The sequence below is a fragment of the Sparus aurata genome, chromosome 13, assembly GCF_900880675.1.
Source record: "Sparus aurata chromosome 13, fSpaAur1.1, whole genome shotgun sequence".
Lineage (NCBI taxonomy): Eukaryota > Metazoa > Chordata > Actinopteri > Spariformes > Sparidae > Sparus > Sparus aurata.
In genome coordinates this window covers 18,233,365-18,254,934 of record NC_044199.1, presented here as the reverse complement: position 1 = coordinate 18,254,934, position 21,570 = coordinate 18,233,365, and the positions used below count along the sequence as shown (strand labels likewise).

The window sequence follows — 21,570 nt, the reverse complement described above, 5'->3', positions numbered from 1 at the left end:
TTTGCCACATTCACAACCTGATGGCAGAGGCAAATCTTAAGAAAACAAATAATGTTTCCTCTCAAAGCAATCAGTAGCAATTTGGGCTTTAGTATTTTGCCCAATGACATGCAGCCTGGAATCAAACCACCAGCTATCTGATTAGTGGACAACCAGCTGTAACTCCTAAGCCACAGCCAAAATCCTTGAGGGCAATTCTTGGCACCTGGCAGCTATCTTAGCAACACCCCAACACACTTATTTACACTATAGCTTATATACTAAAGTATCAGTAGTTTATAGCTTTTTAGTGCATGTAAAACACCTGCAATGTTCCACAGCCCAAAGTAAATGCAAAGGGATTTAGGAATCTAGAAAAATGTTTTTTAATCATTAAAGCATTTAAAATGCTCTAGTAGTACACACCAAAAATTAAAGTATGATCCTGAAAATAAGTATGATATGAGCTCTCTGGGAGATAGTGAATTGTTTCCATTCAGAAAATACATTTGAATAAGATGCTCTGCTGTATGACTTGGTCAATGGACTGTATTGTGAACTGGAAGAACCAGGGATCTAACAGGCAACCAAAGAATAACAGATGACCCACACTACCTGTTGTCACTTCTATCTCTGCTCCCACCAATTATTCTTCATTACTGAAGCATGCATGAGCACTAAGATGAACAGTATGTTATTTCATGTCACCTTAAGTTTCCCAGTGGACCCCTGAGATCAAAACTTCTTTTAGAACGAAAGTGTGCCGCTCAAAAATAGTTTACAATGACTGGCTCCATCCACAAATTACAAACTAATCGGGCACGATTATTGCATGCTTTATTTTTTGAAACAAATGTCACTTTTGTGGATTGCTGCTATAGCCCTTTACACAGGTTGACTATCTTTAAGTTAAAGATTGACTGACACTATGATCAACAACTCTGTATTTGAGATTTCATGACTGCAAACATGAATTTTTGATACATTACTTTTAAACTGTATAATTCTGCTGCCTCTGTCTCCCTGGTTCCTTCTCTGGAGGCTTTGACTTTTCTCCCTTATGATTTATGAATATATATTATTGTATTACCATCAGAATGGTCTTTGATATCCCATCAGTTACCCGTTCATATTTAATGTCACACTTAACCTTGATTACTCTAAATAATATATTGCACACCGACCTCTTGTGTTGTACACTCAAGCCCTCTGTTTGCATTAGGCTTCAGCTCAAGGACAAAAGCTCTCAGCCTTTTATCTCAGTCTCTAACCCTCTCACTAGCTCCTTTTCTGGTGTTTTAGAACTCAACCTTTTTTCTCATTGAACGTTACAAACTTATATCTCAGGTGATCTCTGCTGCAAAAATTGTGTCCTTCAAATTGAGAATAACTTTAAATAAAAACCTTTGACATTTAAGAAACTAGTGCAGTGCCCGTAAGAAAAATGTATTCCTATAGAAAAGTGGGAGGTCAAGTAGCTTTTTCATGGATGGCCAAATGAGGCTGTGTTTGAAGGTGGGACGTCAAGGATATTTAGGTTTGTTGTGAAAGTATTATTGGCCGTTTTTGACTATTTTTGATTTTGCCATTATATTTCACCCTAAAAACTATTTACTTGGTGTCATTATTTTCAGCACAGACTCACATGTGACTGTACAGTTATTTTTTTATTTTGACATACTGTATTAACACAATGGACCTAAAATCACAAAAAAACCCATAAAATCCGAGTAGAAAAAGTTAGATTTTTTTACTGTGAAAACCACAAATATGTTTAACAAACCATTTTTTATTACTTATAATGCAAACATAAATTGTTGTTTGCTAAATATGTGCATACATTTTACAAATTTACAAAGCTATATGTTACTATTTACATTTAAATGCAGGCAATGCTCATTCAGCAGTCTCCTCATTGTTTTGACTCATTAAACAAAAAAACGACTCCACTACACACTAAACACACTACACCAAACACTACATAACACACTAACTACACACTCCAAACACGCTAAATGTCACAAATCTCTCAACTCTGAATATCGCTGTCTATACACCGACCGTCGCTGTCATTCATCCGCCTACGTCCCTCCCACAACTTCCTGTTCCTCAACAACCAAACTTGCTGCTTGGACACTTTCGTGACAAAAGCCTGTTTTTACCGAGCCTTCCTGCACCAGACACAAAGCAAATGTGATGTCAATGTTTGCGAAAAAGCGTGGCGGATATTATTTACCCTAAGTCCGGTTAAGGACGTGCCGGTGCGTCCGGTCTGTCGCCTCGTGGGGTTGGCCGTGTAGGTGGGCTAGCGGCTAGCAGCTAGCTACACACGAACATCCACAGATTCCGATTCCACTTAGTTGTCCGCGCATCTCCGGATCTCCTCAGACCCGAACAGACTCGGTCCGGACTCTTTTAGCCTCATTAATACACAACAGTCAGTTTAGATGCAACGAACAGAACGGGACCGAACCACCGGCAAAATCCCGGTCCAGCTCGCGCCGCTGCAGGTATAAATCTGCTTGTTTCTTAAGGTGGGGGGTCGCGGTGGGCTCTGCAGTGATTGGCTCTGGTGCGCACGTGACTGTGGTGGCTCCGGTGGACAATGCTCGTGAATTTGTAAAGCATTTATGAAATAATTTATTAACGGTATCATTGCAGTCCAAACAAATGCGAAGTCGCACACTCTTGAACCCCGCAGCAGCCATGTTGTAAGTCTCAGGTCAGTCTGATCCTGATCCGCAGAGATATTTGAGGAACACACACACACACACACACACACACACACACACACACACACACACAGACAGAGATTCCTTGCTTTTATAGAGAAATAGGGTGACTCTCTTTTCAAACACCCTGGATGTCGTTTGTTGTGGGGTTTCTTATGACTGTATCACAAAGTAAGATTAGTGTCTTATCCAGCCATCTTTGGGTTTAACTGAGCTTTCCTGGTATCATGAAGCTGGATCACCATGGTAACCTTTGCTGCATGGCTAACCTGGTCCTGAGCAGGATCAGTTCAGTGGATCAGATCAGAGAATATCAACAGCCTGCCAATTAGATCACTGGGAGAAACTGAGTAATTCTGCCGACTAGTAAGAAAGTGGCTACCTGCTTTAAACAAAAAAAGTAACAAGTTCAACAACAGAGCAACACTTTATGTTGAAGTAGAATCACTTTTCTTCCCAGCCTTACAACCTAATGGCAATCATCAAAGCTGTATATTAGTTTCTATAGCTCCAAAGAGGATTCCTGTATTGTTATTAACCAATGAGACTCAATGAGATCATAGCTGTAAATAAAAAGTTTACCCACTGTTAACCTTTATTTCCACAGATTATCTGTCGCACTCAACTCTGTTTTGGCAGCAGAAACTCCAGACCACCTAAAGGCCACCCACGCCAAAAAACACTACAACAATTACTACAAGGATAACAACGCCAAGCACACAATATGTCCAGTTGTGTAGTTTACATAGAGGCAGTTCTGCGGCAGTATGTCTCAGGTACGTTTATGTTTTCTATGTATAATTTGTAGCCAAATATAGATCAATATAAGCGGCCTCTCAGAAAGTTATACAAAACTTTGTCAGACTGATTTGAATGTTTCAGACATAACTTATAAATCTTAAAACTTGATGACAAATGTCCCAATCCTGCTCAGCGAAAATCCCTGTACCAATGTTTATTCTTTGCTTGCAGCAGTACTGTTATAAGAACCACTTATTACTTTGTAGACAAAACATTGCTCTCTGTAACCTGAACATTTAATCCAAACATGACAGGCTGACAGCTCTTTTGAGTTTTTTTTTTTAGTTTTTAGATGTCTTGGCTTTACTTAGTAGAAGCATTTATTCTCTATATTAAATTAGGAACAGGTACCATCAAAGACATTCCAGTGAACATGAGCTTTTTTTGAAAATTAACCATGTTTTTTCTTGCAGTATTATGATCAGTAACTCCATGGTGCTATTAACTGTTGTGTGTTTCCTAATCTCAGTGTAATCTGTTATCTGAGTTATGGTCAATGAGAAATTGGAGAACAAGTTGTATCAGAAGACTTACAATAACCAGCAGCTGGTGACTGCGCGTGCCTACACCCTTTTATGTATCAGTGGTGTTACATAACAGAGCTATGATAGATTTTACTTGGGGCCCAGCTAGTGTCGTCTCTCTTCAGCCACTGGCTGTTCTTTTCGGCTGCCTCTGAAGATCGCTTTAAGGCTGATATAAGATTTGGTCAAAATCCTTCAGTGAACTGGTCAGAAATGTAAATTCAAATCAACAGCATGCTACTGCTTCTACATGTGTTTCATCTACTCTGTCTTCCCATGATGATGCGAGTTCTGTAATGTAAGCAAATCATTACACATTGTACTAAAGTTGCAGGTCTTCGCTGATCCCCAGCCTCATTTAGGGAGAAATCATTAGTGTTCTGCAGTACCAGAGGCCATGGACTAAACACAGAACTGTGCTATATCTACTGCAGACATTAGGGAAGTCAACACTACTTTTATCAACAATGGTAGTTTATCTCACATTTGTGCTGCACTTAAACAGACTTGAGGCTGACAATTGTTCAATTATTCAGAGATCTGCTGTTTTTATGTATTGTAGCTTATAGTGGTATGGGCTTATACTGATTCCATGTGGAAAAGATCATGCAACACACGTTTAACAAAAGCCTGATGGTAATAACAAGATTCTACAAAGGCCTGTAATAACACAATACCTGGTGGTATTACAATATTTCCAGGCACCAATAAGAACAAGGAAAAACAATGGAATTTTTTCAAACAAAACCATTTTCACGTGAACTTCTAATTTAACTATTGTTCAAATATTCACAATCATGACCCATCCCCACTCCAGTTCAAACAGTGCTGCTTTATAATTGTGGTCCACACTGCCTGCCTGTTTAGTGCATGACGGCTGCATTGCTGAAATGCTGCTGCTAATTTGCATGTGTGTCCACACAGGCATCTTTGCTGCTGCAGCATGGCTCCTGCCAATTATTATCAATAATTACAATGATGTGATTTTCCTTTTCCCCTGTTGAAAGAAAGGGCAGGGAGATAATGAGGTAGGAAGGCAGACATAGAAAAAGAGATTGTATATCTCTATTGTGTGTATTCTCTTCATGTCTGTGGAATGTTCCACAGATATAGACATTATCTGCATGAGCCGCGCTACTCACTGGCAGTGTGACTGCCCTAACCCTTAATGGGGAGGCCAAAATGAAAAGCAATAGGTTTTACCATCCACACGCGCTGTTCATGTAACCAGTATGCTCAGCCCATAGTTAATTCATTCTAACATACCGTAGCTGGCATTTTCTGATCATCGCTAATGATAGCGAAAGTGCTGTTGCCATGATTACATTTTAAATTTCGCAATAGGGTGTTTGCATTCAGCTTTCAAAAGTGTGGGCTGACATTATTAATGTAATGAAAAAGCCATTAAATACAATGTAATACAAACATTATGTGTGAAATGGTAATTGTGTGTACGGGGTAACACCTGCAACCTCATGAAAACTAAGTTACTTAAGTATTTTTAAGGTAGTGTGTCACAAGGAAGAACGTGTTTATTAGCACTTCTCTCTGTTTCCCACTACTGCTTTAACAATGAGAGTCAGACCAACTCTCACATCCCTGCCTCGTGAGAGTCTTTGAGGGGGTCTTTTAAAATCACAATGTTGAGATTGAACAGATTAGTTTCTCCATTGTACCTATGACTTCTAAGATAAGTAAAACCAATGGTGTGCCAAGCAACCAGCTGTTGCATTATTCCAGATGAAAAGTTAAGCAGGGGCGGTATCACAGCCTTATGTGAAAGAAGGCTTATTCTGTCCCATACAAGGCATTATTTTTCACATTAACTTGATATAATAGAGTTTCTGCATAATGAATATGGGGAGGTCCAAACAAAACAAGCAGTGCTGTTAAATGTTCAGTTACAGAATAATGCTGAGCCTCCGTATTAAGCATCTATATTGAGTCTACTTCTCTGGCTCATTTTCCTGCTCCACAGAGTAGCCTTCAAGCAGGACATATTTCAGAAAGCAGGTTTATGCTTGCAGAATATATTGCATGTAGGCTTATATGGAGAATTCAATGACAGCAGTCATTATTAATTTGGTTTTAAATAATGCAAATACCATCAATTAAAGTACATATCTCAACAGACACAGCTCATATTCAGCTGCTAACTACCAACACTTTTACCCTTGAAGCTTCAATTCAGCAGCTGCCTTCAAAGGGGACGTTTAAACAATCCAGGACATTCAGCCCGTGTGGCAAGTAGTTCACATCTGCCAGAAACCAGAGGAAACACTTGCTTTGAAATAAATCTCTCTAGTTATATGAGCTATCACTTCAATTAGTCACCACCTGTCTCCTCAGACCTGACTCGGGTTTGCCAACCACAATCAATAAAAGCAAATGTCCGATTTAAGATTTGAGTGAGAAAACTGACTGAGGAGCCACACGCCAAATTCAAGCCACTAGCTGTTCCAGCTGGTGCAGTAATGTGCGGCTGTCATTGCTCTGACAAGGTCATCACATCAGGTCACAGCAGATTAGGGGACACCAATGAAACTGCACTACGAATTCAAATTGGTAATAAGAAAGAATTCTCTAACTCCTCTGACTTTGTCTTTTTATTTCTCCTAATTCAGTCTTTGTACAAACTTATTTACTAGTCCTGCAAGTTGAATAACAAAGATATGAATGGATGTCTCGTTGTTCACAGAAAAGAGGAAGTGCAAATATTACATCCGGAGCAGAGACTGAGGAGCATACTAAAATGGATACAACAGGATTTGTATTAGATATGTAAGTCACAAATCCTATACTGTTTGCAAAACGCCGTCGTTCAATCTTCACAGTAAGCTCATTTTACCTGGTGGTAGAGGAAATACAATGCCAGCTCCTCTTATATGTTTCCATTTAGACATGACAGCTATTCCCTGTCAACTCCTGTCCACAGTGCACTCTAGCAGCTCTGAACACAGATAGGTCTCCTCGACTTCAAAAAGCTTACTTTTACGTTTGCCATATCTGTATCATTCACAGGTTCTTTCTAAATACAGTATATTCTCTTCAAGCAGCTATACTTCAGTGAATATCCAGTGTCTGCATTGTTTCTTAGCTCGACAAGAGTGACCTGACCTTTTGATGGAAGGATTAAGAACAGTTCATGTCAGCAATACGCTAAGTAAGTTGTTACTTGACACCTTGAAACCAGCCATAAAGACTAGCGGACTGATCCATCTGCTTCACCCAGGAGGGGTGATGGAGAGTCATGGATACTGCCATGGGCACAGGGGTGCACATACCGCTGTTTGTTTGAGAAAATACAGCTGCTGTAAGGCTATATTCAGACTATCATTTGTGAGTGATCAGATCATATTTTTGCGTCCATACAAATGAACCAATCTGCATGGGTTGCTGTGGTAAAGACAAGGTGTCAGTAACAACGTACGCTGGTTACTAAATAGATACGCATTATTTCGCTCACCGAACAATTATGCTGTCCAGTTGCAGAGCAGAGAATGTATTTCAGTGTTTCTGTCTGCAGACTGTTGTTCTCTGTGTTGTCTTCTCTGTGTTTCCTTCAGAAACAAGTGATGTCACATATTTAGGTGCACCTAAAAGAGTTGAACAACATTTTCATTTAAAATTAGATGAAAGCCAATGGGTGTTTTGTTTACCTTGCAGGAGGGGGACAGGTATCAAGAATTGGAACTTTTGAGAACCGGCTCCAAATTGTTCTATCAATCAGAAGTCACATTCCTCTGAGCATGCTTTTTTAAAATAATATTAAGTAGAACACCTCACTGCTTCATCCAAAGACATACACAGACTGAGTTGGGAGTTGGCATTCTCTACTAGCATAAAATGCTATTGCTAGTTCAACACTGAAGTGTCTGCAATAGCCATGTACAGTACCACTTGACTAAAGTATTTACAGTATTAATTTTGGTTTTGTTTATTATAAGTATGGTGGATTTGTTGGTTGGAGTTGTAACTGGGTCACGTACACCTCTACTGAAAGCAAGGAAATCACCCTAGTAACATCATTAACCGCTCTTACTATTTTGGGCCTAGTCACTGCTAAAACAACAGTAAACAAGAGTAATTTGTCTGTAGTATCTGCTGCCACCTCTATCAAACACTGCTGCCACCCAGCAGTGAGGGGATCATGTGTCATATACTGTGCCCCAAATGCCAGATACCAACATAATCAATCAGTTTGTCTATTGCGTGCATTTTCTACTGCTTGCCCTAAAGGGAGCTATATGCAGCCTTGCCTATAGAATTCGCCCCAGCCTTGCTGTATCAGGGTTAGGATGTGAAGTTCAGATCTTGGGGCTGAATTTAGTGGCGCACAGCTAAGGCTATGGTGAGGTATCTTATGGCCCTATCCAATGAATGTTTAATGGGTCTGGAGAAGTCGGCGTGGAGGAAGCTGACTGTGCTGCATCAGTAGGCCACGCTGTAAAATGAGACAGGGGAGGAAGCCAGCCAGCTCAGGACGGTGGGAGAGGAGGGGAGGGAAGGAGAGAGTGGAGTGCAGTATTCAGAGAAAGTATACAGAGCAGGACAGCAAACCAAGATGTATGTAAGCAGGAAGCCATTACCAAAAACCACACTGCTGCACTATAAACCCTCCAAATGAAAATGGTATGGGTTGAAGTCATATTTTTCAGTAATGTCCTATTCAAAATCCAGCTTATTCTAGTAGAAACAGACCACACAGGCTATTAACTTCAACTTCTTCACACTTCCAATTGCAAGCGAGGCACATGCTCTGTCTGGTAAATTGAATATACTTTATCCATTCTTGCCTCCTCTTTCTGACAGTCCCAGTGCACATGTGTCCATATCTGTAGAACTAGCAGTGGGTGAGCGGTACAGAGGTACTGAACTGTGAGCACTGGGATCTCGATGCACTGGGATCTCTAAGCAGATCAGGGAGAAACTGTCAACTCAAGTGAAGGCCTTTCTTTGGGCACATGGGTTGTATTTGACTACAGACACAAACTGGAGGCAGAATGCATTACCACTGTCTATAAACAAATTCAGGATCACTTCAAAGGATTAGTGCAATGTCATAATAGTAAAGTTACAAGGCCGAAAGATATGACAAGCGAGAGAGACCTCAGAGTTGGCACGCAATAGCTGGATGGCTGCAAGATCTCAGAACTGGGGGAAGAGACACAGTAACATCAGAGAAGTCTCCGCTCTCCACTCAAACTATAACCTACATTTGTATGGACACTCAGATGTGGCCACACAAGGTGTCACCACTTCTCCGTGTTAAACTGACCATATCCAAAGCCTGGAGGTAGGCCTTCGGGCCAGGAAGAAGCTTCATTAAAATTTCTCATGCACCTGAACTGCATCCGTCACAGTTCCTCCCCACTCACTGATTGGAAAAAAAGCTTCCTCTGCCCATCAGGGACTGTTACTGTGTACATCTGTGTATCCATATGCCCATCTGCAAGTCCCACGCAGCTGTGAACGAAGTGCTAATGAGGCCTATAATCTTTGGGACATAACAGGAAAAAGAAAATGATATCACCTCACAAAAAAAATGTATTTCTTTTGACTGCAATTTAAAAAAGGCAGGAGTAATTCTGCAAAGAAACAAAGACAGCAGCACCTTATACAGTATATTTGAATTATCAGCTTACTGTGGGTATGCGGGTTGCCTTATATACATCTTTGGGTATCAATTGGTGAATCAAACACTCAGAACAAACTAGAAGGAAGGGATTGAGCATGATAGAGGGGGGGATGGACAGATGTGTAGAGGTAATAGAAAAACTCTAAACCCAGTGTTACTCTACAATTCTCTCAGTTAGCCAAATGTATGGTGTGTGGCTTAACTGCATGCTGGATGTCCTACTCACAGACAAAAAGAGACATGCCAGTTGAATGTACATCGCTTGGTCTGCATTATAAACGGTACGTCATGTGTATGAAATGGCTGTGTCCACACTACACTGCATTTGCATTAACTGTAATTATCGAGTCATGGGTCACATGTCCCATCCAGGAATCTCTGGGTAGAGTAAAAAAAGGCTTTGGGCAACAACAACAACCACATAACTTTCGAGGAAATGGATCGCATATTTGATCGCAAAAAGTTTTGTTTTCTTTTAAGATTTTTTGCTGCTGTTGTTTTGTTGTTTGTTGGTTTTGACATTGCATGATGAAACGTTACCTGCTAAAACACTGCTTGAAACCAAGTCAAGGGCGTTACTATTTTCATGTCAGCCTGTCCATTATATGGAGCATAAATGCAGGTAACAGTGTAACATTATTATAGTTTATGTCATTGCATAATGTATCTGCATATGCTTGGCACCCGACACTTCATTTGATCTGATGAACAACTTTATCCAAATTGAGGAATTTGCTTGAGGAAATTTTTTTCAGGGTGATGACATCATCAAATATGAGGACAGACATTGTAAGCAATTTTCATTCGAAAAACATCAAATGAAGCATCAAATGTAAAAAAACAAACAGACTGATAACTCTCATGTCATGATTCATATGATTGAGTTATGAATGCTCCTTAAGCTAGTAATGTAACATGTAACCAAAGCATTAGCTAAGAAATTAGCTATAAACCACCACCTTGGCCTATTAGCTAGCTAGCAAGCACTCATAACTTAAAAATGTTTGCACATATTGCATTGATATACAACAAAAATATTTTTGTGAAGAGGATCATTTATATATAAATAATGAAATGTATTTGGGAATTCTTCTGTGCACATTAATTAATAGTGAGGCCTATCTCAATCAACTCATATCCAATGATGAAAAGAATCACACTTAAAATCTTCAATCCTCCCCAACATAATCGCAATAGTACACAACAAGTTGTCAATACAACTAGGCAATTTTTGATGATGCGCTCATTCTGTGTACCCTGACTGCAGCAAAAGGGCTACAGCAATTACTAACTGAACAGCTTTAAGATGAGTCAGCTCAAGGACACTGGTACAGTATATTCAGAACAAATACCCGAGAGCAATTCCATCCTGAAGTGGCATACTGCAAGGACTGCTCTGAGTCAAATACTTTATTGTGATCAGTCTACCATACACACACCTCTAACTTACCACAATCTATTTAGGCCCTCACAGATCTGCGGAGTAGCTGTGAGGGAGTTAGAAAAGAGTTGTCTTTATGTGATCTAAAACACAACAGAGATAAGTGTCTTTATCCATGCTGATCTACACCAGTACCAAACGTTTTTCTCTGCTAGCTCCCTGCTCCTTTCAAGAGTGTTATATAATTGAAGTTACACAGGAAGGCAATACCAGATAAGCAACCCCGACCTCCCCCACATAGAATTAAGTGACAACACAGAGACACCGAGTGATGGTACAGACAAATTGAAATGCACAACACTTGCAGCTGCTAACTGAAAGCCTGAGGCAAAATCTGCTCATGTGTTTACAGTTTGTGGGCTATAAAAACTATTCCAAGCTTATTAAAGCTACTGACAGTGTGAATTGTAAACAGTGTCAACAGTTTAGTACAGTACAGTTTAGTCATGGTATCTTGCTTTATCTATGATCCAAACACCTCTACAAGCATAAGAAAGAGGAAACCAAGCTCCAAACTAACAGTGTTCCATTGTCCCAGGGATAAAAGGAAATGTGTTTGGGACAAACAGAAATCTTCCCAAGACAAGATTGATTTTTGTATGTACTCAGTGTGAAACCCACTAAACATTATGACGATGTGATGCATCAATTAATTTTGACAATAACCAGTAGAATAATCAGTAATGAAAATCTTTAGTTGCAGCCCTTTTAAACATGTATCAGGTGTTTTTGGTTAAATGGACTGAAACAGAAACATAGTGGTATAACACCAACATTCTGTGGACTGCTCATGTAACAGTCAACGATCTGCAGTAATCCAACACTACATATGAAACATCTCAGTTCACTGAACCAAAATGGAGGCTGCTGGGAGCTCGGGGGGCCTGACAGCAGCTGCCAGTCACTGCTCCTTGGCCCAAATACCAGTTTGATTGACATCTAAAGGTTGGTGACTTTTCTGAAGTGTGCTATTTGCCCCAGGCAACGGGGGTGCTACTTTTCATTGAGCTCAGTGGGAGTGAAGGCTTTCCCTGTACATGGAGCAGTGACCATCCACAGCGAATTATACTGAACAGCCATGCATAAACAGTGGATTCCAAAACAAATGTTTTGAATCATGTGGCAACATCATATGAACTGACTTTTTTTTTCTTTTTTACAGGAAAAAACTGTTTCTGATAAATTTCAATAAAGCCCACACAAATTGAAGTCATATATGGAGCCACAACACTCAATTCATCGATCAAAATGTTTTCAAGCAAAAAATGTCAATTATTTGTTTGTTCCATCTTCTTAAAGTGAAACTCTCCCCAAAATGCAACCTAGGCTTTTTTGTGAATTAATATGAGTCAGACATTCATGTAAAAGCATAATTACGACTAAAGAGGCACTTTAAAGAATTAGTGTAATTTCGTTTTCGGGTCAAGCTCATTTTCAATGGGAGTGCGTGGGGCAAACTGTATGTTAGCACCAAAACCGCTATTTTCAAAACACTAAGAAGGCTTGACACAACATGAAACTTTGCTCGTAGTATCACTGGGGTCTCTACACATGAACGCGAGCATAGAGAACACTGTTTGTGTACACAGAGTTTGCTAAAAAGAACGTTTTTCAACAACTCACCTTAGCAGATGCTTGTTCCAGTAGCCGCCATCATGGCAGTGGAGAAGTGTCGATTTCCAAATGCAACTTAACATAGACGACAGTTAACAAAAATACGGTAAATCTTAAAAGTGCCTCTTTTGTCGTAATAGTGCTTTTACACGAAAGGTTTGATTCATACCTTCACAAAAAAGCCTAGGTTGCATTTTGGCAAGAGTTTCACTTTAAATGTGAGATTTTGCAGGTTTTCATAATTTGTTTGTCATAATTTTGACATTTACACTGTACACTAAATGACTAAAGGATTAATGATGAACATAATCAAAATTTTTATTAATAATGAAGTCAATCAATAGTTGCGATCCATGAGAGAGAAGGGAATCTTGTTTTCATCATATCCAACCTAAATAATAAAGACTCATGAAGCAAATTAAAAACTGGTAGGTCTTCAATATCTGTAAACTAGTGTGGAAACTGTCCAACTTTGATGAAGGATGTCAGCTCTTTATGAAATTAACAGTGGAAATATTAAAGTGAAACTCTCGCCAAAAAGCAACCGAGGCTTTATTTGCGATTGAATATGAGTCAAACCTGCGTGTAAAAGCATATTTACGATGAAAGAGGCACTTTTAAGATTTACCTTAGTTCGTTTTTGAGCAAGCTAATTTTCAATGGGGTGCAGGGGCACTTTTTCACTAGCATGAAAATCGCTATTTTTTAAACACTAAGAAGGCTTGACACAACATGAAACTGTGCTCGTAGTATCACCAGGGTCTCTACACATGAACACGAGCATTGAGTTCTTGAGTTTACTAAAAAAAAGGTTTTTAGACAACTCACGTTAGCAGTAGCACCTCCGGCGCGCCGCCATCATGGCAGACAAAAAGTGTGGATTGTTAGTGTTTTAAAAATAGCGATTTTGATGCTAGCGTAAAAGTGCCCCTGCACCCCATTGAAAATTAGCTTGCCCAAAAACGAAACTACGGTAAATCTTAAAAGTGTCTCTTTCGTCGTAAATGTGCTTTTACACAAAGGTTTGACTCATATTCAATCGCAAATAAAGCCTTGGTTGGTTTTTGGCGAGAGTTTCACTTTAAGTCTAAAAATACAACCAACAACTGTCAACTTGAAAACATTTTGGGTTTTGGGGTTGTTGTTTTTTTTTCAGAGAGTGTTGGCTCAGTGTGCAAGAAGCTGTAAGCTGAGATGCATCCTCTGATTTTAACAGGATGTTGTGACCTCAATCCAGAAAGTTAAATGTTGGAATGAGAAAAACACTTTATCTGAAACCATGTGGTTCAGCGTAGGCCATCTCAGTCTGATAAAAGTTAAACTCTGGTCTGCAATGCGAAGCAATGCACACACGCACACACACACACACACACATATACATACATAAAAGTCCCAAAGACTAAGAATTTATACACTACAGTAGGTCTGCAACTAACAAGTATTTTCATTATTAATTAATCTACTGATTATTTATATGTATAATAGATTAACTATTTGTTTAATAAAAAAAAGGGAAAAGAAATTTAAAAAAATGTTTGTCCAGCTGACAGTCCAAAACCAAAACACTCTTTGATTACTGCCATAGATGACGAATAAAAGCAGGGTTGCTACCATTAACCTTTGTTTGAAAATGAATGAAACACTGATCATTTATCAAAGTAGTTGATGAGTTATTTCCTTACAATCAAATAATTGATTGATCAACTAACTGTTGCAGCTCTACATAACAGAAAAGTAAATGAGCCGTCCCAGTCCTAAGAAGTCCACAGAATATGAAAATAGTCTGATGGGTGTCCACTGGCAAAATCCACAAGAAAGTTTACAAAAACAAAATTGGGCAGGTGACATTCTGATGTCTTAAATGTAGAAATATGTTGAGTAATTTATGTCATCATGAAAGACCAAATCAGAGGATTCCCAATGAAAACGAACTGTGTCTCAGGCCACACAGAACACAAGCCTGTCCGTGAGAAAATGCTGAACACCCACAGGACTTAAATCCACGCTGCAAACGAGACACAAGTCTCCCTTTTCTTGGTCAGCAGCTTTGTTTTTGCCAAGCAGCCACCCACTTACAGAGAGAACACTCATTAAGTGATCATAGTGTAGGGATCATCAAAAAACAGGGATACCAGCAAAGTTTCTGAGAGTGAAATTAATTAGGCACCAGTGCTCCTCGCCAGCTCCATTTACACACACAGTTTACCCAAAAATACACATGCACTGACTTGGGAGACAACATCACTGAGTCACAAACACAAGTTCAAAAGTTTTCTTGGCTCCAGAGAATTCTGATTTCACGCAAACAAAGAGCCTTAATGATATGCACTGTGAGAGATCAAACTGTAACAACATATCCAGGTGTAAATACAGCAAGAAGAACTCAGGATCCAATCATTCACCTGAGGGGGTGCTAAGGAGTGCAGCTGCAACACTTTCCAATCAGCCCAGAGGATCAACACCAAAAGACTTCATCACATGGATCAAAACAGGAAGACATGGGAAGTATCCCAGCAGTGTGGGATGTAAAAACCAGGAAGTCATTAATTCTACTGTATAATCCAGCTAAATCTTAATTTTAAAGACAATGCAGATATAAAGGTGCTTTAAGACAGTGAGAGGTCACCATCGCTCCCATTGTTTAAAATGTACGCAACCAAGACAGCAGCGCGGAGAGAGAGGACAGGGGATATGCTTAGTTATATGCCACCTCAGCTGATGTTCGTTGAACTTGCCCCCGCCACTCTCCATGTGATCACAACAACAGAAACCACTCAAAGAAAACAATACAGGGCTAATTTTGCAGCAGGATATTGATTACAGACACACTTCAAAGCTTTGCAGGAATTATTTGTAGACTAGAGCAGACATGGACCTTCCTCCTCAGTCACCTGACATCAAACAATGCACATTAATGGGTTCACCTGATGACCAACAAGCATTCTTTGAGATCACAAGATGCTCTGTGGAACACTGTCAAATCCTGCTGCGATAACATGAGTCATCAGGTTATCAGGTTTTAACACTTACGCATGAGCGCATGCTGTCATTAAAGCAAAAGGAGAACAAACCAATTACTAAGATACTCTGAAATTCAGTTTTCAGATTCAACTTTTCACTCAAATCATTCAGCTTAAATCATCATTTGTGATGAAAATGTTTTTATTACATTTGGAAGAAAGAAAAAGAAAAAGGCATGCTAAGTGGATCAACCATTTCTTGTTGAAGAGACAGAATAAGAGAAAAGCTCAACACACCTCTGGCTACTAATTTTGACTTTCTGGTGGATCAGGAAAAATGACTGCACACCTCTGCACATATGCGTTCCCACGGCTACCGAATGATCTTGTATAAATAAAGCCAACACATCACAGTTGACCTATTGGGAAAAAACGATTTCTTAGCAGTTAGCAGATGGATTTAGCAAATGCAGTTTAGTTTTTCGGGTTTTAACACACAAGTTTGGTCTGTTTTGCTTTCACACCACAGACAGACCACACCAGACCCTCGTTTTGTAGGAAGTCTTGGTGTGGCTGTTTGGTACCATAGCAAAAGTTACACACATCGGTGGTCAACAGGTTAGGCTCCTTTCAGTGTTGAATGCAAGAACCTCTAAACTGCTAAAACAAAAAATGTGAGAATGTTTCATTGTTTTTTCCAGTTATTCTATCCACTATACATCTAAACAACATCCCCTACACACATGCATCCCATTCTCTTCTGTCTCCATCGGCCCCCAGCCCTCTTGGCATGTTGTGGCATATGTATTTATCGAGCAGCCGAGTGGCATTTATCTCACAGCTTAGTCATAATTAGTCCAACTTAGTCTCGGGCAGACAGCCTGTTAGTGGGCATATGTTCAGATCCTGGTCTAAGACACATTGCTCCCTAAAGGGATGCCTGCATGTTGACATGTGTGTGTATGGTATGTATGTGTGTGTATCTCTTTGTGTGTGTGTGTGTGTGTGTGTGTGTGTGTGTGTGTGTGTGTGTGTGTGTGTGTGAGTGAGTGCGTGGGCAGGGGCAACAGGTGGGTGTGTCTGCTTTATGGCAGCAGACGGTTGCTGTGGAGCGCACACCTAGTCTCTATTAACACAACCCACCATGTTCCCTTCCCTCGGCTAGCCAGCCGTGCTGAGAGAGGCCACTTGAAACCTGGAGGGAAGCGAGTTCATCCAAGTGTGCGGAAGAGGAAGAAGACAGGACGGAGCAGAGACCAGAAAAGGAGGGGAGAGAGGACCTGAGTCACACGGGAATAGCGAGAGGCGGGAGAAAGGGAGGGATAAAACAAGGTGAGGGAGAGAGGAAACCGGAGAGGAGGCGAGAGCAGAGAGGAAATAGGCAGCCTGGCTCAGGTCCAGGGTTATCACTGGCAAAAGTCGAGGCGTTTGCCAGCTGCCAGTTGGAGACAGCAGCACTCAGCCAGAAGGATGGTGCCCTGCGCAGCTTCTGTCGGCTGGTGTGTTTGTCTGTGTGCACAGCATGGATGCTGCAGAGTGCTGAGAGCTCAACTGATGTGTTAAGCACGGGACAAGGAGCATATGCAGAAGCAGCTACACTGACTGAAGGGATGGTCTTTTTAAAACACAAACAAGTGCGGGCACAGTCACTCCGCCTCTGCCATCCACAAGTTAGTGCTCATTTCTGCCAAGTTCCCTGCAGCCCCGGCCGGGGAAGAGACGAGGGAAGCCGCTTAAAAACATCTCCCTAAGTCTCCTTCTTTTGGCAGACAACGCTTAAGTGTATCCTCTTTAGGCAGGACATTACATAACTGTTTGCAGTGTCGCCAGCCGAGCTCGGTCACATTCCAGAAGGATGTCAACAAAAATAAATATATATAAACCTGCAAGATTTTGTGTCAAAAGACTGACACGCCGTTTACATCATCACACGCTCCTTTCTTCATCATCTAATCAGTGATGCTGAGGCACAGACAACATCCCAATTTCCTTCATCTCCCCTCTCTCTCTCTGTGTGTGTGTGTTTGTGTGTGTGTGTGTGTGTGTGTGTGTGTTGGGGGGGGGGGGTTGAAATACATTTGCGACATATCACTGTTGATGGAGTAAAAAGAAATATAGAGCCAACAATACGAACATACAAGTGCATTCATTTATTTTTTTTCATTTACTTTTTTTTGCCAAAACTGAAAGTTAAAGGAGAACTTCGGTCGATTTAAACATGCAGCTTCATTGCTCAAGCTACCCTTGACTTGCCAGTACCGAAGACGCGAACAAATTTGGTCCAGCCATTACAGAGCTCCGTGAACGGAGATGTAGCATTGAACGCTAACAGCATGGGGTCAGAACTTTACACTGTGTTTTAAGCATCTTAACATGCTCCACATCTCACACCAAAAGTTATGCAACATCAGCAGACACCTTAGCACACAGCGCTGTAGCGTGTATGACTCAAACTGAATAAAAAAGTAGTTAAAACAGTGTGTTTGTGCAAGGAGCTACTTACCTGTTTGTTGACATCCGTGTCTTCCGGTAGCTAGACCAAGCTAGTCAATCCATCGAGCGTGCACTTACTCCCTCACTGGCGGAGACGGAAACATATTCCAGCATTTTCGTGTTTATGTTCATAATGTACATGTCCATGTTACAGCCTGTCATGAGCCATGAGCCTTACAATAGCCTGTTATGCCTGTTAAGTGCACACTCGATGGATATGCTAGTTTGGTCTAGCTACCGGAACACACGGATGTCAACAAACAGGTAAGTAGCTCCTTGCACAAACACACTGTTTTAACTACTTTTTTATTCATTTTGAGTCATACACGCTACAGTGCTGTGTGCTAAGGTGTCTGCTGATGTTGCATAACTTTTGGTGTGAGATGTGGAGCATGTTAAGACGCTTAAAACACAGTGTAAAGTTCTGACCCCATGCTGTTAGCGTTCAATGCTACATCTCCGTTCACGGAGCTCTGTAATGGCTGGACCAAATTTGTTCGCGTCTTCGGTACTGGCAAGTCAAGGGTAGCTTGAGCAATGAAGCTGCATGTTTAAATCGACCGAAGTTCTCCTTTAACAGTGGGCCACTAGAGCATACTATTGCATTGTTCTTTTAAGATGCCAAATAGTATTAGCATCCTAAGTTCCCTTCATTTATGGACTTTCACTCTGCTGGCCAAGATTATGAAAGATATTTAACAATCAGGGATTATATTTCTTTGGTTGACCAAATCATACCTTGTGGCAGACCCACTCTGGCCCATGGGCCCCACTTTGCGCAGCCCTGTTCTAATCAAATGTAAGTATTCCATGATAGTACTTGAACTTTTGGGCTTCAGACTGCTGCTCAGACATGATTTTCTGACATTTTACAGTCCAAATAATCAGCAGATGAATTGATGATAATGAAAATAATCATTATTTGCAGTTCTATTTATAAAATCATGAGAGGTTTTCTAGACGAGTCTTGCTGCACTAAGGGGCGTTCTGAATGTCACCCATCAGTGGTTCTTTGAGACGTCTCTGCTTTGACAACACTTAACCCCTCAAGGGAGTCTCTTTTCCTTACAGGGAGGTCAGAGGTCAGCTGCAGGTTAAAGAATCTCTCACCCATGAAGCCATCCCATCACACACACACACACACACACACACACACACACAACACCTCTGCTCATTTTCCCCAAGAGCAGGAAACACACGTTAAATAGTTTGAAGCCCACATTAGGTTCTTGTACATGCAATCGAGGTTGCATTCACACATAACTGACTGAAAAGCAGCCCCAGTGTCCTGGGAACTGTCTGAATTCACCTTTAATGTGGGGCTGGCTCAGGAAGCGCCCCCTCTAACGGACAGAGCCGGTATGACTCAGCTTTCAGCACGAACAGCTCCCCAGGAAGAGGTTAAGCCACTCATAGCATTTTAATGACATCTACACCAGCGCACCATGCTAATCACATTTGCCTCCACATCTCTCGAAGTCGGTGTGCGGCTCAGTGGAGCCGGCCGCTGCAGTCCGGCGGCAGCCCCGCAGAATGTCCCGGGGCCCCGGCGGCACGAACTCACACATCTTGGGAGGAACATGTAAGCCCAAATAGGCTGCGAAATCTATCAATGTGAAGCTGAGAACGTCGCAACTCCGACAGCAACGTTTGTCACTAAAAGAAACACGTCTCTGTGGTGCATTACATTGGTAATAAACGGGTTTAACTAAAGGAGTTCCCTGTCCTCCATGTTACAGCTCCGTCAGAACGCGTAACCGGTCCGTTCCCTCATCACATGCCGGCCCGGCTGCACTCAGGTGCGGTGATGAGCACACGTATGAACTTCATGACGTAAAGTGCAATTTTTAACATGCAAGCGACATTTTTCAAAGTTAGCTCAAAGACATGTGGGAAAACGTTTTTTTTTTAAGGGAAAAAGGGTTTAGTTAAAACTTGAGCAGTATGCGCCGGTGGACACACACACTGCACTTCGACTCACCTTGAGCGGCCGTTCCTCGGGTGCTGAATACACTTGCTATCAAAGTGGCCACATACCAAATCATAGTACTATTGCCGACCAGAAATAAACCTCATCATATCTCAAAGTGCCCCTTTCGGTGAATCTCTCATCGCCGAGTGGTCCAGGACAAACTGAAGCGGGGCCGGTGTCCCTGTTTTCTTGTTAACCGAGCCCTGGACACTTTTCCATCGGCGCTTTCCCCTCTCTCTTCCCCTCTCCTCCGCTCTCTTCTCGCATCCTGAGACGGATCACCTGCGCCAATGGGACAAGAGCAGACGAGCCAGTGAAACCAAGCGCGAGCTTTTAGATAACCGCGGTCCCGCCTCCGCACGCGCTTCATTGATGGGCGTGGGAGAAATCCGGCCTCTGATTGGTTACCTGCACTGTCGGTTCCCCATTGGGACTGGTGCGTTCAGGTGATGTAGTAATATTCGGACGTTTCCATTCCCGTTCGAAGAAACAACCCCAGTGTGCTTAGGGACGCTAGAAAAAGAGATGCTGCCTTCCTAATATGTTCTTTTTTCACCCTTAGCGCACTTATATTATCATCTGTAATATATTTGAATGTAGGCCTACAAGTTATATTACATTACATTTATATTGAGCATATATTTATTTTACTGGAGTGATATCTTTATATCACTTCTTAAAAAACTTTTTTGTGGTGGCGTTAGAAGAACAAACAGTTGGCCCACAGCAAACAACGAGATAAACCTAATCATTAACAGATACATCAATAACAAAAACTCTGTATAACTGTGACTTTGAAAAAATGTATGTCCTATTTAAAGACTGGGTAAGACATTACAACAAAGGAAACCCCTATTATGATAATTACTGAATGACCCTGGTAATGTCTAGGCTACACAATACCACAAACCCAACCACAGATGGCAAAATCCAACAGGTGGCTACATTTTATTTCCACAAAAGGACAAGGCCGGAATGCAATTAAAATCACTCCAGATAGTAATGACGCTTACGCTTCACTGTATGTGTTTACAAAACGTTGCTGAGTCCCAGGAATCAGAATCTATGGGGAAAACTTGTATGTTTCTAACTTTTATGTTGTAAAAGCATTATCAAACCTCTCCCTTTTTCAGGGAAGACGTGAATGCAGCGCCAGAGGGAACCGTTTCAAGGTGGGTTGGAGTGTGAAGCCGTAGCGGAGCTGCGGTATCATCCTGCGCAATTAGACAGGAGGAGTCCTCCAGCATGAGCATCCTCACATCAGCGTCACAGCCGTCCATACACTCAGATACAAGTTGAACTGTGAGCGGTTATGCCTCTCACAATGTTCACTGTGTATGGACGCAACAGTGATGGTCAGGTTGCTGTGGTGTTACATTAAAGTACTTAATACCACTGAATAAACCATTTCTACAG

At 41.2% G+C, this 21,570-nt stretch overlaps 1 protein-coding gene across 4 annotated transcripts in view; it reads right to left on the bottom strand.

The window, feature by feature from the left end:
• Positions 1 to 20,456, bottom strand: part of igsf9bb (immunoglobulin superfamily, member 9Bb) — a 157,507-nt gene extending 137,051 nt beyond the window's left edge. For all 4 annotated transcript variants that reach the window (XM_030437838.1, XM_030437840.1, XM_030437839.1 and 1 more), the window contains exon 1: positions 20,164 to 20,456. In XM_030437838.1, coding sequence (XP_030293698.1) covers positions 20,164 to 20,227 — 64 coding nt within the window. In that variant the 5' untranslated portion in view covers positions 20,228 to 20,456. The remainder of the gene's footprint in view (positions 1 to 20,163) is intronic.
• Positions 20,457 to 21,570: the final 1,114 nt, after the last annotated feature.